General features: G+C 33.6%; 2 protein-coding genes across 3 annotated transcripts in view; one reads left to right on the top strand and one right to left on the bottom strand.

The window, feature by feature from the left end:
• Positions 1-1,586: 1,586 nt before the first annotated feature.
• Positions 1,587-25,839, bottom strand: FGFR1OP2 (FGFR1 oncogene partner 2). Of its 2 annotated transcripts, XM_033117227.1 has the most exons (7): positions 25,560-25,839; positions 11,598-11,746; positions 10,683-10,800; positions 9,271-9,413; positions 6,662-6,775; positions 4,066-4,179; positions 1,587-2,620 (listed from the first exon to the last, which is right to left on the bottom strand). In XM_033117227.1, exons 2-7 carry the CDS (start codon positions 11,730-11,732, stop codon positions 2,483-2,485), a joined length of 762 nt encoding a protein of 253 aa, XP_032973118.1. In that variant the 5' UTR covers positions 11,733-11,746; positions 25,560-25,839; the 3' UTR covers positions 1,587-2,482. The 2 variants fall into 2 exon arrangements, with proteins under 2 accessions (XP_032973118.1, XP_032973120.1); XM_033117229.1 differs by lacking the exon at positions 6,662-6,775 and having other exon boundaries at positions 25,560-25,785.
• Positions 25,768-25,884, top strand: part of INTS13 (integrator complex subunit 13) — a 31,172-nt gene continuing 31,055 nt past the window's right edge. Inside the window, exon 1 of the mRNA XM_033117221.1 lies at positions 25,768-25,884. The gene's annotated coding sequence lies outside the window, so the exon portion shown is untranslated.

Below are 25,884 nucleotides of genomic sequence, written 5' to 3'. Positions count from 1 at the left end.
AGGTAAAAAATAGTGCATAGATGATTAATTAATAGGCATAGTCATTTCCTAGGCTGCTGTCAATGATCACAGGCTGGATAGCTTAACAAAGTGATTCTCTCACAGTTCTGAAAATCAAGGCCAGAAGTCTGAAATCAGTCAGGGTCGGTCCATTCTGGAGGCGTGGAGGGAGAATTAATTCCATGCTTCTCTCTCCTCTCTTCTCTTCTGGTGGCACCTCACAATCCTTAGGGTTCACTGACTTGCCTAACTCTCCGCATTTGTCTTCATATGGCTTTCTCCTTCTGTCTCCCTCTGTGTTTCAAATCTTCTCTCTCACAAGGGCAGTCATTGGATTTAGGGTCCATTCTAAATCCAGGATGATCTTATCTGGAGATCCTTAAATCCGCAAGACTCTAATTTGCAAATATGGTCATATTTATAGCTAAAGCAGGTTAGGACCTGGATACACCTTTTGGGGGTGTACACATGATATAAAGGTTTGCAGGATCAGCAATAAATTGCTGGCCAATTCTTAAAAAATACAGATAGAAGTTGTTGCTAAGTATTAGTTTTGCTGTAAGAGATAAAAAGCCCTAAAAATAAATTTAAGTATAAATTAGGTGAGCATTGTTTTAAAATTAACTTGGGAGCATACCAATTTTTATTATTCATCTTTATTGATAAAATAGGCTCCTACATACCTTCAGACATAAATTTAAAGTTCTGCTTAAAAAAAAAGTATGGGATGGAAAAACTTGTTGCTATATAATAGAGTAAATGTCTATAAACCCAAGATCTTAAAATTATATCCAAGTAAGAAGACTGAGAATAAATTAACTCACCTTATTCGTTTACGAAAATAGTTATTTACCAAGTATGTTTTATAATAGAGCTGCCTCAATTAACTACCTCAGACTTAATCTCAACAGTGTAGCTTCTTTTCTTCAATTCTAATTTGGGATAAAAAGTATGTGAATGAATGTGCCATCAAATTAAGGGATACTTTCCCCAAAAGCAATAGAAAAGTTAAAAAATAAAAACTGCCATCTATTTATAAACTATTAAGGCCTCTGAATGAGAAAAAAAAGAAAATTCATGTTTGGGTCAAAAGCCCTTTTCTATTCAATCAGCCCCATTAACCCCACTTACCCCAAAATGAAGATAGAAAAATACTGAAAAGTAGTCTTGAATTTTACCAATATATGAAATTACACATAAAAATTGCCACATAAATATTCAATGAATTATATACTCAAAAGTAAATTTTCTATTGTGCTAATTTTAATATGTATTTAATATAAATGAGTATATTTAATCATCTGATAATGTTATCCTTTTGATCTATAATCACAAAATAAGAAAATTTAGGTTTCAATTGATGTTAAAGCACATTTCTATTTCTGGTGGCCTTAAAAATTTATATACTGGATATATATTTAAAAAAAAAAATTCTTCTAACTCCATAGACATTTTTACCCCTTTTGACTGAAAGGTTAGCAGAACAATCTTAGAGGCTATAAGGACCAGATGGATGGTGCTTAAGAGTAGATCCAGGAAAATTTTAATTTACTTTTTCTGTATCTGTTAAAAGTAATTACTTTAAAAAAAAAGGGGGGTTTTATGAGGCAGAGAAGTTCCCAATTTACTTTAAAATAACCAAGCAGTTCAACTCTGTTAGCTAAATGAAATATATAATATCCTTAAAGATCAACCAGAGAAGAGAAAAATCTCACCTTCGTTAACTGATTTAGAACCAAAACTTATTTTTTCAAAGGAGTAGTTTAACCTACTAAATATGTCTTTTATAAGTTCTTTCTTAGAAAGTAGTATTCCTTCTCTTTCATTCCTGAAATGATATTTCATATACTTAGCAAGTTATAGACAATTGTTAGCTGAGTATTAATTATGGTAAATTAGCTAAAATTAAATTACCTCTTTTGTTTATGGTGCATATAAAACATTTCTACAGCCTTTGAAACTGAATTTTGACAAAAATTTAAATTAATGGAAGTTAGAGAGGCAATCATTAAAGCTGAAGTCTCAACAGTAGGTACATAAGCTATTTGTTAACTCTGACACCAAACAGGGAGGATGAAATTCAGTATGATGATCTTACGTGCACCATATTGTGGCAAAATTTATATTTAAAATTGGGATAATTTTGTGCATTCCCAAACATTTATTGGGAGTATTCATGTTTATCTAAGTAACATCCAGAAAGCCAACAGCACTACTGAAAGATCTTGATATGTTCAGCAGTCATTGTGAAAATCTTCAGTTTGTTCACCAACTAACAAAAGGCTTAGTTTCTACTTTGCAATTATATTTGGAAATAAAGTCTATCACCATGAACTGCATTGTTGCTATCTCTTAAAAATATCATGGCCAGAGCACTGTACATAGAGAAAAGAAAGGGGAGCTTGAGATTGATTTTTCTGTGAATTCATTCACTTGAGTAGGTCGGTCCCAGTCGTTGTTTAGAGCCTTGTAAAGAAGCTCCTCAGCTCTTCCTCAGACTCAGGTCACTATTGGTCACAAATGCTGACAAAGACGTACTCTCCGACACATTGTCTTTTCTAAGGTTCAAAAACGATTCTCGAGTTATTTGAAGGATCTCTCTCAAGCCTTTGTTTTCTTGCTATAAGAAGGCAAACAAAAATAAAGATGCAGTCACCAAGGTAGCAGCAACAAGAGTATGACCATAAGAAAAGCCAACATGACAAATAAGCAAGTTCTGTAATGGGCAGAAATGTGCTAAACGATATGTGCAGTTGAAGTTGACAACCTGAATCCAGAAAACACTTTTTTAAAGAGGTCAGAATCGTGTACAGTGTCTTCCAGCACTGCAAAGCCTTCTCATTTATGCAGCTGTAATTGTAGACGGAACCTCAGAAATTGCCTTATTTTACAATCACAGTATAGATGGAAGAAAAGAACATCTAGATTTATGTCTATATAAACTTACAAAGTTTGTGAATAATACTCTGGGACTAGGACCTCGTATTTTTAGTACTTTTATTACTTTCGATGATAGCATGGAAAGCGGGACAAGCCATCTGGTTTGCTTCCCTCACTGGAATTGGAGAGCAGAGGGGCTGGCTGAGTAGATGGCAACATTTTTCAAGAAGGAAAGTAAGTGACCAAATCTAGCATAGACAACTTTGCCTTTTTAATTTTTTTACTAGATTAGTTACTGTAAGAAATTTGCAGATGTTTCAAAAAACTTTTATAATTTAGTCTCTACCACTTTGTCTTTGGTCTTACTTTCTAAGTTTCAGTGGTATAAACCAGGGATCAGCAAACTACAGGCAGCCTGGCTTGAGACTCATTATTGTAAATTAAGTTTTACTGGAACAAACGTAAGCACAATCTTTTTGCGTGTGTATATTTTTGTATTACACTGCTTTTGTATTATAATGGCAGGGTTGAGTAGTTGCAACAGAGACTGGTTTGCAAAGCCTAAAAGATTTACTGCCGGGCCCTTTACTGAAAAAGTTTGCTTACCCCTGTTGTAAAGAATGAGAGAACACTGTATATTTAGAGACAGAAATAATTTTTGGCCCTCTATAACCAATTTCTCCACCATAATTTCAAAATGAAGCTTTTAAAGTATAAAGGTCTATTCTACTGATGTGGATTATTCAACAATGACTTGTGCTATCACTACCACAAAATAAAGTACAGAGGAGACAAAAGCCTTTATATTCCTCACAAAAATACAAGTGCCCCCAAAAATATTATTTGTGGATTTAAAAAAATTTCCCTGCATCACTTTGATCTCTAATAGAATGAAGACATTTTAAACATTGCTAAACTGAAGAAGTATTTCGCCGAATGACCGAAGCAACACAGGATCAAATTTTCTCAAATACTGGTATAAGTTACTACTGATCCTAGACTCTTCTATTAGTACATAAATGGTCTTCCATTATATACACATATAACCAGTATCCAGTATCCAGGTTAAGAACATTACCAGTTTCCCAGAAAAGCATATATACACATATTTCAAAATGGGATATATTTTCTGGCATAAATCTTTACATGGGCAATTTTCACCTACATTTGCAATTTAAAACTTACTTCAAGTTGAAATATTCTTTCCTGTTCCTTGCAACCCTGCTGCTCATCAATTTCAATGGCTTTCCTCATTACTGCTGCCATTTCAGTTATCTGGTCAACATGAGCTTGTAGTTCCTAAATAAAAGAGATGGGAGTTGCAAATGAGTGAAACACTTTATTATTTTTATTTTTGGATCCTCTCCTTTTTATAAAATTTGCATTGCCACTTAATATGAATGTAACAGTCTTATGTTGCATTTAACATAACTGTAATATATCAAACAGGTAGTTACAAGAAAGCTGACTGACTATGAATGACCATGAATGATACCAGATTTCGGTTAGAATGAAAATTAAGGATAAGCAGCACAATGTAACTAAGCCCACTAGCAAGAGCACTCATATTTCATGTTCCTCTTACCGCAAATAATCAGCAACTTTTTCTCTTTTTGCACGTACATATACTATTGATCAAAGTAATGGGAAAGATAAAAATTGCTGACACATTCAATCTCTTTCCCCCAGAAATTTATAAATCTTTTCTGTATTACCCCATGTCTTAAAACCTGTTCTAGATTATAATCCCCGTTGAGAGGAGGAACTGTATCTTGTTTCATTCGTATTCAGTACATAATAGATAATAAATATTGAGTAAAATAAACAGTTCTGCTTTTAAGTATTAAAATATTAAATGCCTTTCTTTGCACAAACTGTTCAAATATAATTTCAGTATAAAATACTTTTTTTTTTGCACACAAGTAACAAAGTTCTTCCAATCTCATTCTTTCTTTTTTGCACACCTACAACGGCCAGACACTGGAAATAGGAATATGAATCCTGTTAAGACATGTGCCCTGATTTCAAGGAGCTTACAGTCAAGTGAAAGAGATATACACAAGGTTTAAAAATCAACAGAAACTTGAGAATATTTTTTAAATGAACAACTTCTACAGACCATTGTTCACAGGCAATGGAGGGTTATTTTATTATATTAAGGACAAAAAATTAAATATAAAAGTCAATAACTCCCCAAATAAAGTTAGTAATTTCCCAAACTCTCTTAGATAGCTGTATATTCTCTATTTGTAAAAAGGATTTGAACAGGACCCCAAAAACCCTACAAAATTAGTAAACTATGGAAGAAATAAGATGGAGGGCAAATAGAAATATCTTTAGAAAACACACATTTAATATCTTCTTATCCAAAAAATATAAAACCCTTACATTATTTTAATGGGGAAACCTATACAATGCTAATATTCAGGAAGAAGGCAGAATGAAGGATTAATTGACACTGCCCAATATAATGCTATTTAAATTTAAATTAATTAAAGTCAACTACTACATTTAAAAACATTAACAATTCAGTTCCTCAGTTGCACTACTGACACTCCCAAGTACTCAATAGCTACATGTGGCTGGTAGCTTCCATATTGAACAGCATAGATAAAAAACATTTCTATCATTTTAGAAAGTTCTATTGGACAGCACTGGATTACATTATGGTAGCAAGAGTGATATCAAGACAAACATCTGTCATATTCTGCAATAGTTAAAAAAATTATTAAAATGCCTCCTAATGTCAAGGAAGCATAATGTTTAAAAGGAAGTTAAGTACAGTTAAGTGCGACAACAAATTGAATAAGGGTAATGAGTAAAAATTTTGAATTCCAACAGTTTTCTCAGTTTATGATTTGGCATCCTATGGCACCGACCCAGGTGAAAAGACTACACAGGAAGCAAATAATTCTTTGCCTTTGAAATGGAAGAAACTAAGATACTACTAATTTTTTTCTTTTTTAGGACAGTCTATTCTAATAAAAACATCATGAGAAAAAAAATTCTTCAAATGTAACAGTATTTTTATAGGTCCAGTTCATGGGTGGTTCACTTTTTACAATAAAATCTTTGGGGAAGTATCACAGATCTTTTACTGGGCACACGAGGCCAAGACCTGTGCTTTCAAAATGGTCTTAAAGGCAAGAAGTGTCAGCAATATAATCCTTGAACTATACTATAATAAAATGCCTTTCATTTGTAACATTTGTTTAGGTTTATTTCAACTTTGCTCAAGAAAGACCTGCCACAAGTTTAAAAAGAAAGACATTTAAGACACAACGGAGAGTGTCCTACTATACTTGACCTGGACAAAGGCATTTTAATTTTATTGTAAACTCAAACTAAAGGACTACAAACTATCAAAAATCTGAATTAAAATAGTTCATTTAATAGTTTGATTGAACAAACCTTTTATGAAATAAGATTAAAATTACTGCCAAGAAAACATCTTTGATGTCCAGAGAGTAACTGTTTAAAGCTTACTAAAATTTTGCAGCAACAGATAATAAGAGCACCAAAATGAAAAGCTAGCCTGAACAACCTTTAAAGCCTGCCACTATCCAACAAGAAGTGTGTGGTACAATACACAGAGAATTAATGACATTTACAGTTTCTACGCTAAATATTTTTGCATGGCTATCAAAAGCACAGCATTTCAAAAAGTAATTTCATTTATTTGCTGATTTAATCTGGCAGGAAAATTCAATGTAAAAGAACTTTTTAAATGGACACCCCCTTCCACCCACACCCCAAAAGTTGACTGTTTGATTTAGTGTACATTCTGATTTGCTTCCAAGTGCCTTCTCTCCAGTCCGTGTTGAGGTGCTTCAAGGATGTGTCGAGATGCATCAAGGAAGAATCCTTCGGAGTTGTTACGATGTACCATGTCAATCTGTAGTATAGAGTCATTATAATGTTAATACGGATATTATCCGTAATTTAAAAACTGAATGAGTGTTAGTTCATGCGTGTTAGCCAACTGTTTGAAATGTTTGCTTTTTTAAGATTTCCAAAAAGGCATCTGTTCAAAACTAATGTAAAAATGAGTATTTGGATGAAAATGAGTACGTCTCAAATGTTTTGATGTTTACATGTGTGCCCAAAAACTTTCAGGAGAGAGCAAAATTCTCTATTTCTGGACTCTCAAAAAGGTCTCTTACTACAAAATGCTGTTATGTATAACTGTTTGTTACCCCTAAATGTGTTCTAAAATTATTTTTGTGTTTAGGCATATCAGAGTACTTAAACATGTTTTAGAATCTCGTATTTCTGCACCTTTATCACACAACTTTCTCTGCTCACCCACTTCTGCTTGTTGACACCACCTCCTGATAATTAATTCAAGGCTGGATTTAGATGGATTTCTTCCTTTCCTTGACATCTTCCCAGATTCTCTTTATCCTCTAATCTTACTTCCTCTAGTATTCCAGTAATAATAATTCATATCTCTATTTTAGGATTCATCACATCCTACCTTATAGTTATGTTTGTATCTGTTATCTCCCATTATACTGTAAGCTAATGTATTCATTCATTTATCTTATTATTAATAATAACTAAGTCAGTGCAAGTGTTAATAAATGTTTAATTGAGTCAAAGTCTCTCCTTTTTGGGAAAAATAAAAATCACAAACATTAATACATATTAGTTAGAATTAATGACAAATAACTGAATAGACATTTTATGGAGGGCAAGGATCAGCACTTACGATGATGAATTCAAATTACATAATGAATAAAGATGGTTTACAGCTATCTTAAGAAATGCTTAACTTTGCTAATTAATAAAACAGCTCTGGTGAATGGTAAAATCTAATGCATTTTAGAAAACATTTGCTTCTGTCATAGCTACTACCAGATGGGACTAACAAGCTGCAGTATCTTATTCTAAGCACTTTTGTCAGAGTATTCTTCTCTCTAAATCTTAAATTTATTTCTCAGGTTATTAAACATAAAGATTTTTGGAATTTTTCAAGATTACATTTATTTTTACCAATAATTTTAAGTCAATTCATTTTGTACCTTAAGAAAAAAGTTACACATTTAAATTGAAATGTTTTTATAATAATCTCATTTAACAATAGATACATTTTATATTAAAAAGATTGCCACTTAAATAGCCAAGGTTTTCCTTTTGGTTAGGAGATGAATAACATAATTAGCTAACATTAAACTCTTATTTATTAATTTATTATTTTACTATTTGACACAAGAGGTATCTTTTACTACCTTAATATATGAAGTTGTCACATAAAGATCTATTTACTAGGTATTTAATCTTAATAGAATTAATAATTAATTTAAAAATACCTACAAGAACCAACATGGAAGAAATATTTTAAAGAATCTAAAATGTGTTTCAATGATTGAGAAAGATGAAAATATGTCTTAAAAGCAATCGATATTTCTTAAGCAATATTAGTTATAACTAATAATAGTTAGCTCATTATTATCCAATACAGATCACTATCTAGTAATCAATACCTAGTAATCACAATCTATTTTAACATTTTTATCTCACACCAGCAGTTAAAATTCAATTTAAAATAAAAGATGAATGGTAAAGGATTATTCTACTTCTTTATAGCAGTCGTTAGCAAACACTGGGACACATACAAAGGGAACAGATACAGGGATGACAACACGTAAGAGGAATAGAAGGGAAAACACTAATTTCTAAACCAGTTCAGTTCTGTCTCTAAAAATGATGCTTCTGATATGTGATTTAAGGGGAGAGGAGCCAATTTTTAATATATTGGTTCTTTTACTCTCCCTGACCCATGGTTCTCCCATTATAATCAGTATTATTTATAATCTGGATGAATTAGCCTCATTTTGAAAATAGTTTTAAGAAACACAAATCTACCTTTTGCTGCTTTCAGATTTTTAAAAAAGTTTTCAGCATTTAAATTTTTGTTTTTGCAACACGTGCCAATACATGAATCTGTTAGAAGAAATATTTCTTAAAAATCACATAACCTTATAAAAATAACTTTGAATTGAATAGACTTACCTTTATTTATCAACTGGAGTTTATTTTCTAACATACAGAGGGTGCCAAAAAATGTATACACGTTTTAAGAAAAAACTGTATTAAAATTGTAATACTCAATATATTCCGATAACAGAAGATGAATACAAGTCATATGTATACATTTTTTTGGCACCCCCAGTATATTAAAGCTGCTAGGAACAATGGGAGTTAGAAGAGGAAATCAAACAACATGATACAAAACAAGAAATGAAAAAGATAGGGAAAAGCAGAAAATGTCAAGAAGATGAAGTTTTCAATATCATGTTAGATACCTTTGATTAAAAAAAAATCTGAACACAAGTTAACCAATTGTCCTTCTTTTCCACTTCAAATTATATTTATAGAATGGATTACCTTGGAGTGCTGCTCTTTTAATTTCATTATTATTCCCGGATCATCTTTTTTGCTAGCCATTAGCAATCTAAACATTTGCTCGCGATACTTGCTCATTATAAGTTCCAAGGCAGACTGATGTTCTTCCAGGGATGTACGTAATTCTATCAAGAATAAGAGTATATAATTCAAACTTGAATTAAAGATGTACAAAAGATTCTCTTCTATATTACATTTATCAAAAAAGAACTTATAAAGAGGGTATTTTAAAAAGAAAACATGATGGATAGTAATCTAGCCATATAGACATAAGGGATAGCAAATAGAGTCCTTTATTAGTTTTTTTAAACGACCATTTTAAACGCAGTATTTGAGAATCATTTCAGTAAAACATTCATTGAACAACAATTCAGATGTATCAGATGACGCTATATCTGAGGAATACCAAAAGGCCATAGAGCTCAGAGTCTAGTGGAGAAAACAAATACATAAATAATTATAATATAATGTGGTAAGTGCAGAATGGGTCTCTACTTGAGATATATATGAGAAGTCTGTGGGGAGAAATTGGTGAAAACTTCACAGGGTATACATTGAGATGAACTTGCATTCCTTAAGTTGAAAAATAAAGGAAAGGGCATTCTAAGCAGGGAGGCATATAATTGGATTGGTGTGTTCAGGAACTAGTTCAGGATGGCAAGAGCAGAGTTTTCATGGGAAGAGAGGTATGGGAAAAAGATGACAGAAAAGAAGGATTGGAATTGACTTTGAAGGCCACTGGATAAAGACATAAGTGTACAGTAAATCCTCACTTAACATTACTGATAGGTTCTGCAACTTTAAGCAAAATGACCTATAACGAAATCAATTTTACCATAGGTTAATTGATATAAACAAGAGTTAAGTTCCAATGGCATATCATCAATATTATAATGAAACAACATTGAAAAAAATGACGTTATTTGAGGACCTGCTGTACTATGAAGGTTCTTAGGCAAAATAATATATGATCAGATGTATTTTTGAAAAATCAATGAAATGCCTGTGTTAAAAGGGGAAAAGAGAATGGAATCAGGAAGACCAATTAGGACAGTTCAGGCAAGACACTATGAACACCTAAGCTGGGACTAAAGCAGTGGGACTGCAGAGAATGAAAATGAGTTATTTCATAGGTAACAACAGTGGCACAAACTGGATATTTACGATGAGAATCTAAGATGATTCCAAGCAAGGTAGACATTCAAATGTAGGACAGGATACAGAGCAATAAATATGATTTAGACATATGGACTTGGAATGAAGCTAATGTCAAAAAGTAAATTTAGTTGACGGTTTTCTCATTTTTGAAAATATTAATTGCTTCCAAGTTGGTGGTACAATTGCAGATTCAAGTTCTCTTTTGATTTGCTCTACGTAGTGATAATATATCTTGCCTTTGTTCTCTTGTTGCAATTCTCTGATCTGTCTGTTTTCTTGCTGGATTCCCATAACTAATGTGGACCGTGGCCGATGTCTTGCAACTTCATTAAGTTCTTGAATTTCTTCCTGATACTATATTTGAAAATATTAAAAAAAGAACATGTGGGAAGAAAATATTTGAAAATATCTATCTGAGACATCTATCCGATAAGGGTTTAGTGTTCAGAATATATAAAGAACTCTCACAAAACAACTCAATAATAAGAAAAATAACCCAATTATAAAATGAGCCAATAAGATAAATAAGTTCTGGGGATCTAATGTACAGCATTGTGACTATAGTTCACAATACTGTACTATATACTAGAAAGGTGCTAAGAGAGTAGATCTTAAATGTTCTAACCACACGAACGCAAAAGATAAACTACGTGAGGTGAGGGAGGTGTTCACTAACTATACTGTGGTAATCACCTCACAATGTATACTGAGGGTGCCAAAAAAATGTACACAGATTTTAAGAAAGGAATTATAATACTCAATATGTACCAATAACAAAAGAGGAATACAAGTCACATTTGACTTCTGCAATTACAAGAGGTGCTCAAAGTGGTTACCATCAGCGTCCAGACACTTCTCATTATGGCGAACTACTGCTTGAGCAACGTTGACGTAAGTGTCCAGTTTTATGCATTTTTTTGGAACTCCCAGTATATATCTATATGTATATATCACATACATATATATCACCTGAACATGACAAAATTCTAATCTAAAGTAAAACGGAAATACACAAGTTAGGTACTTTTCAATTTTAGAGAACATTAAAATCATACCTAACTACTAATCAAGCAGAATTTTATGATTCATCAATACATAAATGCCAATGACTGCTTTTAAAAAAAATGGAATCAACAAGAAAGAAACCAAACCTGCTTCATGGCTTCTACTCGCTTGTTGAGAGCTGTGGTTTGCTCAATCAGAGATTCTGCTGCATCATCATGATCTCTCAGTCTTTCAACAAGAGCTTTAGCATCAGCGAGTGCCTTCTCAATTGTGCAACTCATTTCTACAGCAATACCTACAATTAAAATTAAAATCAAGACTCAAAACAAAGCCAGCATATCATCTTATTTTAGTTTCATGCTAACACAGATATGCTTCTGAAACTACATTTGTTATAGGATTGTTCATTGGGAAGAAAAAAACACCTAAGAACCCCTGTGTTTTGCTTAAGATGCCACAAGCTTGAAAGTGAATTTATAGTATTCGAAAAAATTAGAACACATATAAACAATTTGCAGACGTATTTGAATGTATTTAACATACCCTGAATTTATAGTGGGAAAAAAGTACACATCAAATGAACACATTTTATATTGTATAGAAACTGTGCTCGTCATGAGGGTACTCTGTATCTTGACATTTATTAGTCTGTATTCTATAGGCAATGATTGTCAGTCTCTGACTATAAGATCTTTAGCCTCTGCTTGGTCAGGTGACTTGAGACAAAGTTCACAAACACACACTATTGACTAGCCGAAGTGGCCTCTATGTCATGCTATGTCAAATTATTGAAGGAACTTCTGCTTCTTATATGAAGTTGCATTATAATTCTAACTCTTGCACTTTTCTTAGTAAATGGTTGAAGAAAAATAAAGTTTTGACTTTGAACACTGGCCATTATTGGAAAACTGTGTGTACTTCCAGGACTTTTTTCCAAGTCAAGTTGTCGTTTCAATCTTAGTTGTGGAGGGTGCCATTCAGCTTCAAGTTGTTGTCCTTTCAGTCTTAGTTGTGGAGGGCGTAGCTCAGCTCCAGGTCCAGTTGCTGTTGCTGCTAGTTGCAGGGGGCGCAGCCCACCATCCCTTGTGGGAGTCGAAACCGGCAACCTTGTGGTTGAGAGGACTGGCTCCAACCAACTGAGCCATCTGGGAGGCAGCTCAGTTCAAGGTGCCATGTTCAATCTTAGTTGCAGGGGGCGGAGCCCACCATCCCTTGCGGGAGTCGAGGAATTGAACTGGCAACCTTGTGGTTAAGAGCCCACTGGCCCATGTGGGAATCCAACCAGCAGCCTTCGGAGTTAGGAGCATGGAGCTCTAACCGCCTGAGCCACCGGGCCGGCCCCGGGAAAATTTTTTTTAATATTCCCATGTCCCACCCCCTCCCCTTTGGCAACCATCAGCTTGTTCTCTATATCTATGGGTGTTTCTGTTTTGTTGTTTTTTAGATTTCATATGTAAGCAAAATCATACAGTATTTGTCTTTCTCTGTCTGACTTATTTCACTTAGCGTACCCTCTTGGTGTAATCCATGTTGTTGCAAATGGTAAGATATCATTCATTTTTATTTCTGAATATTCCAGTGTGTATACGTGTGTGTATTTACACACACACACACACACACACACACAATTATGCAATGAACATATGGGTGCATAATTTTTTTGAATTAGTGTTTTGTTTTCTTTGCATAAATACCCAGAAGTGGAACTGCTGGAATAATATGGACACTATATTTTTAATTTTTGAGGAAACTCCTTATGTTTTCCTTTATAGCTGCACCAATTTACAATCCCAACAACAGTGTCTGAGTGTTCCCTATTCTCGTCATCCTCGCCAGCATTTATTGATTTATTGATGATAGCCATTCTGATGGGTGTGAAGTGATATCTCGTGGTTTTAATTTGCATTTCCCTGATGACTAGTGATGTTGAGCATCTTTTCACATGTCTGTTGACCATCTGTATGTTTTCTTTTGAGAAATATCTATTCAGGTCCTCTGTCCTTTTGTTAATTGGATTGTTTGTTTTTTTGGTTAAGTTGTACGAGTTCCTTGTATATTTTGAATATTAACCCCTTATCAGATGTATCATTTGCGAATATCTTCTCCCATTCAACAGGTTGTCTTCTTGTTTTGTTGATGGTATCCTTCATTGTGCAAAAACTTTTTGGTTTGATGTAGTCCCATTTGTTTATTTTTTTCTTTTGTTGCCCTTACCCAAAAAGATATTGCTAAGAGTGATATCAAAGAGTTTACCACCTATGCTTTCTTTTAGGAGTTTTATGATTTCAGATCTTCCATTTAAGTCTTTCATCCATTTTCAGTTTATTTTTGTATATGGTGTAAGAAAGTGGTCCAGCTTTCCCAACACCAAAAAGACTATCTTTACTCCATTGTATATCCTTGCCTCCTTTGTTGTAGATTAACTAACCATATAAGTGAGGATTTATTTCTGGGCTTTCTGTTTTATTCCATTGTTCTGTATACTTGCTTTTATGCTAATACCATCCTGTTTTTATTATTGTAGCTTTGTAGTATAGTTTGATATCAAGAAGCATGATACCTTCCACTTTGTTCTTTCTCAAGATTTCTTTGGCTATTTGGGGTTGTTTGTGGTTCCACATAAATTTTAGGATTAGTTGTTCTATGAGAAACTTTTGATGTGTTAAAATCAATAAATAATGTTTAAGAGGAACTAAAAAATTTAGGAGACAAACACAAAATAGTCAAGTTAGGTTCTTCAATTGGTATGCTGAGATCTCAAACCAAAATTTTAATTTTAAAACAATGTCTCGCAAAAACGTTAATCTTCTGAAACTTACCATCCTTGAATGTTTTTCTTTCTAAAGTTTTACTTTACCTTCTATATGAGCCATCTTTCCTTCAGAGTTTTCTCAAAAAAAAAAAAAAAAATTAAAAAAAAGCCACACTGTAGAATTACTAGGCCAGGAGCCAGGTCTATAGAAGTTAAATTAAAACGCTGGTATGGATCCAAGTTAATGGCTATAATTAAGGATTTTCATCAATTTTAGAAAAACAGAAATTTGCTATAGAACACAGGACTTTGTTAGATACTACTGCACTGTACTACAGCTCTGTACCAAACAGTTCAATTAATTATTAGCTTTTCAGATACAGAAAAATGCCGCAAACTAGAAAAGAGAATATTTAAATAATCCAAGTGTGTAAAGTTAAAAAAAAAAAAGAAAATACAACATATCAGGCAGTTTCAGTAGGCTTTCATTTAAGGTTATATTTAACAAAGATTCAAAACTGTAAACTAAATACAGATGAAAAAATAGACTTCAGAAAACATTCAAACAGTATTCTTGGTTATACCCAACAGCTGAGCTTTCTTATTTATATGGATGTCACTATGTCTACAATTAATCCCACTATAAGAGAACACAAGATGCTTCAGAGCTAAATTTTAAAGTTGTCTGTAAAGGAAAAAAAAAAAGGCGGGGGGATGAATTGACTTGTAATAAGTTAAAAAAAACCTTAAAAACATAAAACATTTGTCTCAAAGTAAAAATAACAGATGGTAAAAGCAAACGATAAAAAAAAATTGGAAGTCTAGAGAAAATTGTAAAAGACTTGAGAGAGAGACAGTTTATCTTGGTTTAACAGAACAATTTAAGAACTAGGAATCTCTAACAACGCCAGGTCTCAATCTGTAAATGATATTGGACCCACTATCAGAAGAATACTTCTTTATGCTCTGTAACATAACATCTACAAATTTAATAGGATCTGTTTCCAAATCAAATGCACTAAAGCTCCTACAGATGATCATATGATAGGTGATCTAGACATGAGAATAGCAGTACTGTGTATTAATAAAAATTCTGTAAGTTGCCAGAAAAAGAAAAAAAGGCTACTCTCCCAGAATTCTCTGGGCAAAAGAATTCACTGGCATAGATTATTAATTGGAGCAGAGTCCTGAATCTAAATGGAGTCTTCCTAAATAATCATAAATTTTTCCTTTTGAAATATAAAAAGGTTATGCTGTGTTCTGGGGATATTAACTCGACAACACGGCACCAAAGACTCACTGCCTATTTAATCCCATGCCTTAATTCAGTAGCTAAGACTTAGCCTCCTTGCCTCAGAGCAATCACAGGCCTCAATTAAAATAGTCAAAGCATCTTCAAAGCTTGTACTAGTATATTATACTATAGATACCATGTAACTATTTTAAAGTACTTTATAAACAATTGGCTTTGATTAAAAGTCCTTATGCCAGGGCCTCATATAAAACAACAATAAAGTCATAACAAATCCATAGAGAAATTCAGAGATTCCACCATCTATAGATACACAAAATCTGGCCTGACAAATTCCAAAAAGAAACACAGGATGATCAAGTTGTAAAATCCATGAGATAAGAGGTGCCACTATCAGAATGGTTACCCGATAGCAACAGATAAAACCTCTAATTGACAGAAGAAACTCCAAGAATCATCTCATATAGTACGGAAAAAAACGGGCCAAAATATTAAACACTGATGGGAAAATTTCTTGGATAGCAAAGGATGTGTCCCAGTGCATGCCTTATTTATAAATAAATTAATCTGGAAATATTGTCAAGGTGAAGCAAGGACTAAAATCATTCTTAAAAGGTTTTCTGAACATCGTCCAGTGGATTTTATAGGGCTACATCTCTCTATTGTTTAGGAACATGTAACATTCTTAAATATACTAGTGCATTTGTATTATGGATAGGTTGAAAAAGTCCCCGGTTAAAAAGCCATAATACTCATAATAGTTATAATACTATTATAGTTTGTCTCCTACCAAGGACATTCTACCTTATCAATCAAGTAATACGGAAACATATTTAACTGGAACAGTTATGAATTTAAATTATACAACACTTTGCCTCTTTCTCGGTAATCTTCCTGTTTTCATCATTCCAAGTCCTCAGCAAACCCCCAAAAAGGATAAATCCAAGAAGGTCCAAGCTCAGACACATCATAATCAAATTTTTGAAAACTAAACAAAGAGACAAAAATCTTGAAAGGAAAGTAGATAATGGAACACTTAAAGTGCTGAAAGAAAAAAACTGTCAGCTAGAATTCTATATCCAGCGAAAATATCCTTCATATATGAAGGTGACGTAGGAATCATTCTCAGATGATGAAAAAAAATTCATTTCTAGTAGATCTGTTCTAGAAGAAATTCTTCAGAGAAGAAGCAAAATGATTATCAGAAGGAAAATTTGACCATTTGAAATAAAGAGTAACAGAAATTGTAAATAGCTAGGCAAATATAACAAACTATTCTCTTTGCATTAAAATGTCTGCTGTTTGAAAACAAGAACTGTAACTTTTGTCTGATGGAATTTTCAATTTATGTAGATGTAATATGTAATATAACTATAACATAAAGGTGGGAGGGTAAATGGGCCTATATAGTGATAGAATTTCAACATTTCATTTGAAAATGATAAAATGTCAATTCTAAGTAGACTGTAAAAAAGTTATATGTATATATAGTAATTACTAGAAAACACCTAAAGAAACTGTACAGAGACAATAGTCAAAACTACACTAGATGAATTAAAAAGGAATTAAAAATGTTCAATAACCCAAGAAAAGGCAAAAAGGGAAACAAAGGAACAAAATACTGAAGGAACAAACAGAAAACAAATGATAAGATGGTGGACCTAAATACAAACATATTAATAATCACACTAAATATAAATATTCTAAACACACTAATTAAAAGATAGATTACCAGGATTAATCTAAAAAACAGGATCCAACTATATGTTGTCTATACGAAACTCACTTCAAACATGATACAGGTAGGTTAAAAGTAAAAGGATGAAAAGATATTATACACTATATAAACACCAATCAAGTAAGCACACAAAAAGATGCTCAACATGATTAGCTATCAGGGAAATGCAAATCAAAACCACGAGATACCTCACAGCTATTAGAATGGCTATAATAAAAAAGACAAATAATAAGTGTTGGCTAGGATACAAAGAATTTAGAACTTTCATAATCTGCTAGATGGAAAGTTTATGTGCAGTCACTTTGGAAAACAGTCTGCAAGTTCCTCAATGGTTAAACATATGATCCAGCAATTCTACTCTTAGGTATACACCAAAAATGTAAACGTGTCTGTCCATGCCAAAAACTGTACATGAATGTTCATAGCAATATTAATAACTGCCAAAAGGTAGAACTAACCCAAATATCTATCAACTGATGAATGAATAAATGTGTTATGTCCAAAAAGTAATACATATATATATATACATATACGTGTGTGTGTGTGTGTGTGTGTATAATTTTTTTGCAAAAAAAAAAGAAAGTAATGTACTGGTACATGCTACAACATGGAAGAAAATTGAAAAAATTATGCTAAGTGAAAGAAGCCAGTCACAAAAACCCCACACATTTTATGATCCCACTTATATGCTGGCCAGAAGAGGCAAATCCACAGAGACAGAAAGTAGACTAGTGGTTGTCTAGCATAGGGGAAAAGGGGGATATTGAGGGGGAATAGGGGGAATAGTGATTGACTGTTCATGGGCACAGGATTTCTTTCTGGAGTGATGAAAATATTCTAAAACTGATTGTGGTGATGGGTTGTACAACTCTGTGAATATGCAAAACCCATCAAATTGTATGCTTTAAATGGGTGTTTACCCATTTAAATGGTATGTGAATTACAGCTAATAATGGTGTACGATAAATGAATTATATCTCAATAAAGGTATTATATGATTTTACCAAAAAGAGCTGGAGTGGCTATGTGAATATTTAGATGAACTAGACTTTAAAGAAAAGAAAATCGCCAGGGACAGGCATTATATAATGATAAACAGGCCAATTCACTAAGAAGACAGTAGAATCCTAAATGTATATGTACCTAAATAGAGTTTCTGAAAACATGGAACAAAAACAGAAAGAACTGAAAGGATAAATAGACATATCAACACTTACTTCTGAAAACGTCAACACTTCTTTCTCGGTAAATAATAAAACTTGTACACATAAAATCAGCAGGAATACAGAAGAAATGAATAAACACCATCAAATAAGTGGACTAAATTGGTATTTATAACATGCTACAATCAATAACAGCAGAATACACATTATTTTTATGTGCATGCGGGACATTCATTAGGATAGATCATATCCTGAATCACAAAACAAACCTGAACGAATTTAAAAGAACTGCAATCATAATGGAATTAAACTAAATGGAATTGACCATAATGGAATTAAACTAAAATTAAAAAAGAGATAGGAAAATCTCCAAACATTACTTATAAATAATCCGCAAATCAAAAAAGAAGTCTTTTTGAAAAGTGGAGAATATATGATCTAAGTAAACATAAAAACACAAGATATCAAAACTTTGGCATGCATGTAAAGCAGTACTTTGAAAGAAGTTTATAGCATTAACTTATTAGACAATTAGAAAGATCTCAAATCAATTATCTAAGCCTCAACCTTAAGAAATCAGGAAAAGTAGAGCAAAATAAACAAAGTAAATAGAAAGGAGGAAATAAGAGCAGAAATCAATGAACTGAAAACAGGACAGCGACAGAGAAAAACCAATCAAACTAAAAGCTAGTTCTTTGAAAAAGCAAATAAAGTAGATAAATCTCCAGCAAACATGATCCATTAAAAAAAAAAAAGATACAAATTACCAATGTCAGGAATGAAAGAAGAGATATCTCTGCAGACTCCTAATTCATTAAAAGTGTTAAGTGAATACAATAACAAATTTCATACACGTGCATTGGGTAATTTAGATGAAATCAAACTCACAAACTACATGAAGTCACACAAGAGTAAATAGATAATGATTAATAGTCCTATAACTATTGGACATAGTTATTATAGTTGTAACTATTAAAGTCCTATCCTATAATAGTCCTATAACTATTAAAGAAATTGAATTTGTAGTTAAAAATATGCAAAAAGTCTCAATTTGGTTTCAATGGCAACTTTTATCAAACATATAAAGAATAATAACAATGTTACACAACCTCTTTGAGAAAATAGAACACTTCCAAACTCATAAGAAGATTCCAGCATTACTCTGCTACCAAAACCAGACACACCCCAAAGAGAGAAACCACAGGCCAACATCCCTCATGAACATAAATGCAAAAATCCTCAGGGGAATATCAGCAACTCAAATTCAGCAACATACAAAAAGAATAATATACCATGACCAAGTAGGGTTTATCCCAGAATTCAAGGCTGTTTCAATAATCAATGTAATTAACCATAAAAAACAAAACAAAAACAAAACCCATTTGATGATACCAATTGACGCATCTGAAAAAACACAACGTCCTCTCATAACAAAAATTCTCTGCAAACTAGAAACAGAAGGGGATTTCCTCAAATTGAGAAAGGACATGTCCAAAAAACTATAGCAAACACCATAGTTAATGGTGAAAGACAATGTTTTCTTTCTAAAAATCAGGAACAAAGATGGTCCCAATCACTATTCCTATTCACAGCAATATGCTGTTTATGTAGAAAATCCAAAAAAAGAACTCCTGTTCCTAAAATGTGACTTTAGCAATATCACAGGCAGGATACAAGATCATTACACAAAAAAATCAATAGTTTTTCTACATATTAGCAATGAATTGGAAACCAAAATTTAAAAAAAAATGTATTTACAATAGTTCAAAAAAAATGTAAATTTGAGGCATACATCTAACAAAACACATGCAGGATATGTACACTGATAACTACGAAATGCTGATGAAAGAAACCAAAGAGTGCCTAAAAAATGGAGAGATATACCGTGTTTACTGATTGGAAGACTCAACATAGTAGGTATGTCAGTTTCACAACTGATCTACAAATTTAACACAACTTTCAGTCATAATCACATTAGGATTTTTTGTAGAAATCGACAAGCTAATTCTAAAATTTCTATGGAAATGCAAAGAAACTAGAATACCCAAAAGAATTTTGAAGACAAAGTTGGAGTAATCACACTACCAAATTTTAAGACTTATTATAAAGTTACAGCAATCAAGATAGCACGGTCTCACCCCAATAAATTAAGAAAAAAAAAGATAGCACGGTATTGGCAGAGGTAGTCAGACAGAACAAAATGGAGTTCAGAAATAAGCTCACAGAAACATGGCCAATTGATTTTTGAAAAAGATGCAAAGGCAAGTCAAGGGAGATAGTCTCTTCAACAAACGGTGTTGGAAGACTGGACATCTATATGCCAAAATATTAACCCTGACATAATTCTTACACTTTACACAAATTTCAATTAACTCAAAATGGATTATAGCTCTAAATGTAAAATGAAAAGCGGAAAAAATCTTTGTGAACTGGGGTTAGGCAAAGAGTTTTTAGACATGATACCAAAAGCTCGACTCATAAAAGAGATTTTTAATAAACCAGATTTCATCAAAATTAGAAACTTGTGCTCTGGGAAAGACACTGTTAAGACAGCCATAAAACATACAGACTGGGAGAAAGATATTTACAAATTACATATCTGACAAAGGACGTTTTATCTAGAATACATATGAAATTCTCAGAATTAACAGTAAGAAAATGATCCAATTTTTCAAACACACAAAAGATTTTAACACTTGACCAAAAAAATATATGGATGGCAAATAAGCATATGAAAATATATTCACCATCATTAGCTATTAAAGAAGTGTAACCAAAACCATGATGAGATCCACTACAGCCCTATTAAAACGGCTAAAATAAAACATACTGCCATGGAACAACTGGAACTCTCATACAATGCTAAATGTATGCAAAATGATACGGCTGTTTTAGAAAATGGTTTGGCAATTTCTCACAAAGTTAAACAAAGCTACCACATAACGCAGCAATACCACTTCTGGGTATTTACTGTAGAGAAATGAATGGATAAACAACCTGTACTACATATAATCCATCGGATGGAATACTACTCAGCAATAATATAGAACAAAGTACTGATACAGGCAACAACTTAGATGACTCTCAACTGCATTATGCTGAGTGAAAGAAGATAGTCTCAAAGGGTTATATACTGTTTCCATTTACCTGGGCTGCCCAAAGGACGAAACTATTGTGATGGGTAAGAGACCAGTGGCTGGAAGTGGGGGTGAGGGGGGTTGGGTGGCACTACAGAGTATTCTGGGATGATGGATAGTTCTGCATCCTGATCCCCTGTGGTGGTTACATAACCCTGTATATATGTTAAAATAAGTAGAACTGTAATTCATAAAATGACTATTTTATGTTACTTTTAAAACTGAAAAAAAAAATCACTCCTTGTCACTCAAGGTTTGCCTTTGTCTTTAATTCACGTGGTGTTTATTTGCATGTATGGTACAAGGAAGGCATCTACCTATATTTTATTTTTCTTATGGGGGCCTCAGTTTCATTTATTGGATAGTACATTCTTCCCCCACTGAATTTTTTAAATTGAAATATATTGACATATAACATTAAGTTTAAGGTGTACAACACGACCTGATACATTTATATACTGTAATATCATTGCCAATGTAGTGCTAATTAGTGCCTCTATCATGTCACGTAATTATCGTTTCTTGTTTGTGGTTAGAACACTCCCACTAAATATTAATGCCACAGCTGTTATATTTTTTTCAATAAATGTTATGGGTACATTTCTGAGCTCTCTATTCTATCTCTGAGTCTATTTATCTATCAATCTCTGTATCAATACCATGTTGCCTGAACTGTTAAACAGTTGTGAAATAAAGTCTTACTGATATGGCAAGCCATCTTTTTCTTCTTTAAAATTGCTGTATTCAATACAAATGTACCTCTAGAGCAATCGAGAGTAAAATCAAACTGCTAGGTAATCATTTTAATTAATTCAAACTGTTGGTAGCTTTCTGAACCTGAGGACTATAAACTTATATTGTCTTTTGGTCAAAAGGACAAGAGTTATTCCCATTGGATCAATGAGGAAATAGAGACTCAGGAATTCCAAAAGAAAGGAGCTGAATGACAGCACCATACAGCAAGGAAAGAACCAAGCCAGTACCAGGAATAGAATTTCTGATCCCATCTAGTATTCTACTCAGAAGCAAAGATGAATCCCCAGGGCCCTGTTTGCTTTTACCTATATAGGAGTAAAAAGCATCTTGGTCATCCTGGCTGGAAAAACACAGCAAATTCCCTGATTGTACTTCACCAGTGGGGCTTCCAAAATATTATAAAAACTGCATTTCAAACTAGCAATAGAAAATAAATGGGAGTGTAAATGAAGATGAAAAAAGTAACAAAATTTCAAATGTATTTCCTTATAACTAATAAAAGTCTAGTATCCATTTTAATGGGGCATTATAGTTAATTATAACACCAATGAATGTTTACTGATAGGCTTTTTGAAATTACAGTTAACATCCACTTTATAAAACCATTTTATAGATTGCATAATGAAATATTACCATCAAAATAAACTATATTTAAAATTTGTTTTGTAACTATAAAAATATAGCTATTCAGAGAAATGAATTATAAACATCAGGTAATTCAAAGTATAATTTTATTGGCACTTCAGAAAAACAATGACACAGTTTCTAAGAATCTGCATGTTCATTTCCTGTATGTGAAACCACAGAAAAGTTTACAATATTTTATAATATTTTACCACCTTTTTTGAAAAATATTGTTCTTTCCCCCTCTTTTCAGCCAGTAAGTGGAGTGGGAGAAAGACTGTTCTCCAAACTCTCTAGCAAGTTTTAAATTTTAAAAAATAGACTCCAGTAAAAAAAAAAAAAAAAAAAAAAAAAAAAATCTCAATTTATTGCCTATTTTTATAGTGCTTATCTTAACTAGTCACAGTGCACTTACATTATCTTCTATAAGTAGTCCCAAATTACAGGTGAAATTTTTCTAAAGCAGGTTTTTCCACCCTGCATTAGCTACATACTCGCCCACTTTACCACCCAAAGACATTTAGTCAGACTCCTGGCAGAGGGTTCAGAACATTCCACTGCAGATAAAAAAGAAACCACCGCCCACTCATGACAGCAACTGACAGCTGTTTAGTTTTAGATTTTGGTTAAGGAAATTTTGAAGAAATTTAAGTCTTCTTTTTCTTTTATCCACCAATCCACTGTCCTATAGCTTGACTTATAGAAATAGTGTGACTAATGATATGCCACTTAAGTGTCTACAAATGTTAATCTAGTTAAAATTTTTTATTGGGTTGTTCAGGTAGGTATGTCTAATATTAATTAGTAGATAACATTAACAAGAGACATGTACAGAAACAGAAAAATAAAAAGGCATAGTATGGCTTTCTTATAAACATAATTGAAAGAGATCAAAAAAGAATGCATGTAAATTACATATAAAATAAGCACCTTATACAGACATATCACTGTATTTGAAAGCACAGAATATTTTCAGTTGTTGAACATGATGGAATGAACACGTCTGAAGCTTTATGATTAATTTTTAAAAGTGGAAAGAACAGAATTTGAAAGTAAGGACACAGGAGAATTTTTAAAAATTACATGTTACCTTAGAATTGTAGCTAAATATAAGTTGCATAGACACATATGTTCAAACAGATATGATAATGCAAGAAGGAACTAACCTAATCTAAACCAGTTATTTCTAACCTATAGGCCAAGGAGTCATTGGAGGAGTTGCATGGATGTACATACACCAAGCATGGTCTGTAGTCTAAAATATTTCTCTCACACATACATGCCACTGTTTATCAAATATAGACACATACTAGTATAATAAAATACAAAAATCATTTAAAAACATAGGCTGTTTTTTGCCATCATGCATAATCCCAATAAACAAATACTAAAAGTACAATTACTTGTGTGTGAGGGGTACAGGGTTATTCATATTTAACACAGGTCAGTGGTCATTTAGCTAATATACATGGTTCCTTCTGGCTCTAAAAATTCTGTGATTTTAAGGGAACTAATGACTCCTATGGTGAATCTTTTGAACTATTATTACATTATAAATATTGACACACATGTATACGTAAATAACGCCTGGTATGTGCCAAACATTGGACTACCTTTTATTACAAGTATGAATAAGACAGACTCAAGTTCAAACTGGCACAAGAGACAGATACATGAACAAATAATACAACCTAATAAATGACCCAGAACTGTTTCAAGCGCTTTGTTAGCCCAGTGGTTTTTATCAATGTCATCTTGGGGGAGTCAGGGTAACAATGATCTAAGGATTGGGTTGTTATAGGTGATAAAAAAAATTTTTAAAGGCGAGTAAGCATTCTAGACAGATAGTACAGCACGTGCAAGGGCACAGAGCTGTGAAAGTGCATAATATGTTTGGGGAAACAGCCTGGTCGTGTTGGTTGGACAGTAAGGTATCTGGAGAAGCAAGATGAGGCTAAAGAGGTAAAATCGACTGTGATAGATAGTGAAAGGTCCTGAATGATAATGCTTAACCATTAGGAAATAATTCGGTCAGCAATATGGTTATCGAAAAAAATTAAGGAAAGGCGTGATATAAACAGATTTTAATTTCAGAATGATAACTGTATGGGAAGGATGATGGTGGGGAAACTTAGGAGAGGGCAACTGCAGCGATTCTGGTGAAAGAAGAAACACCACAGTGCAGTGCAAGTGGAAATGCAAAAACAAGGACGAAGGTTTCTAGTTAGGACAGCAGGATGGATACTGGTCCATTATCAAAAACTGGATACAGAAGAAAGGCAGGAAGAAAACCAGGAAAAGAGGAGTATTTCTTGGAGGGCAGTTTCAACAAAAGAGGGAGTAGTTATCCATGACAGAGACTGCAAAGAGGCAAACTGAAAATCGAAGAGTCCCTCTTCCCTCCCCTCAAAGGTGAGCTGCCAGGTCGGTTAGGCAAGAAAAAACCAGATATGGAGGGTGTGTCCGCAGGGTTAGGGCTAAGGGTTTTCAGTAAACACTCCCCACCTCAGTTCCGGAAAGACGAGCTCAGAGCTGAAGCCGGGGAGTGGAAATATCGCTCGGATAATCGGCGCGGGGAAACGACTAGGGCCGGGCAGCAGGAGGTGCAAAGCACCAGAGTGGCCCAGGGGAAGGAAGCTTCCGGCTCCCAACGCCTTCTTCTTGTCCCTGGATTTATTCCACTTACTCTGGTCTCAATTCCTCGCAGCCGTCAGCTGTGGCGATTAGGACTCAAAGCCTCTGCCAACGGGGACCTATGCACCCAAAGAGACTCCTCTCTCCTGTTACGTTTCTTCAGCGAGCAGACGCGGAACCCGCCGGAGGCAGTCGGGGGAAGGCTGGGGGATCAGGAGAGCTCAGCCCCATCACTAGCCGGGGTAAAACACCTCCGATGACTCCCTCGGACCAGCGTTCCCACAGCTCTTCAACCTCGCGAGACTTCCTTCCTGGCGTCACCGTGGAGGGCAGAGCCTAGAAATTTATTTGCGGCGTCTCGCTGACTTGCGCGAGAG

This window comes from Rhinolophus ferrumequinum, chromosome 10 (assembly GCF_004115265.2).
Source record: "Rhinolophus ferrumequinum isolate MPI-CBG mRhiFer1 chromosome 10, mRhiFer1_v1.p, whole genome shotgun sequence".
Lineage (NCBI taxonomy): Eukaryota > Metazoa > Chordata > Mammalia > Chiroptera > Rhinolophidae > Rhinolophus > Rhinolophus ferrumequinum.
Note: the sequence above shows the minus strand (reverse complement) of the source record. Positions and strands in the feature narration are given on the sequence as shown.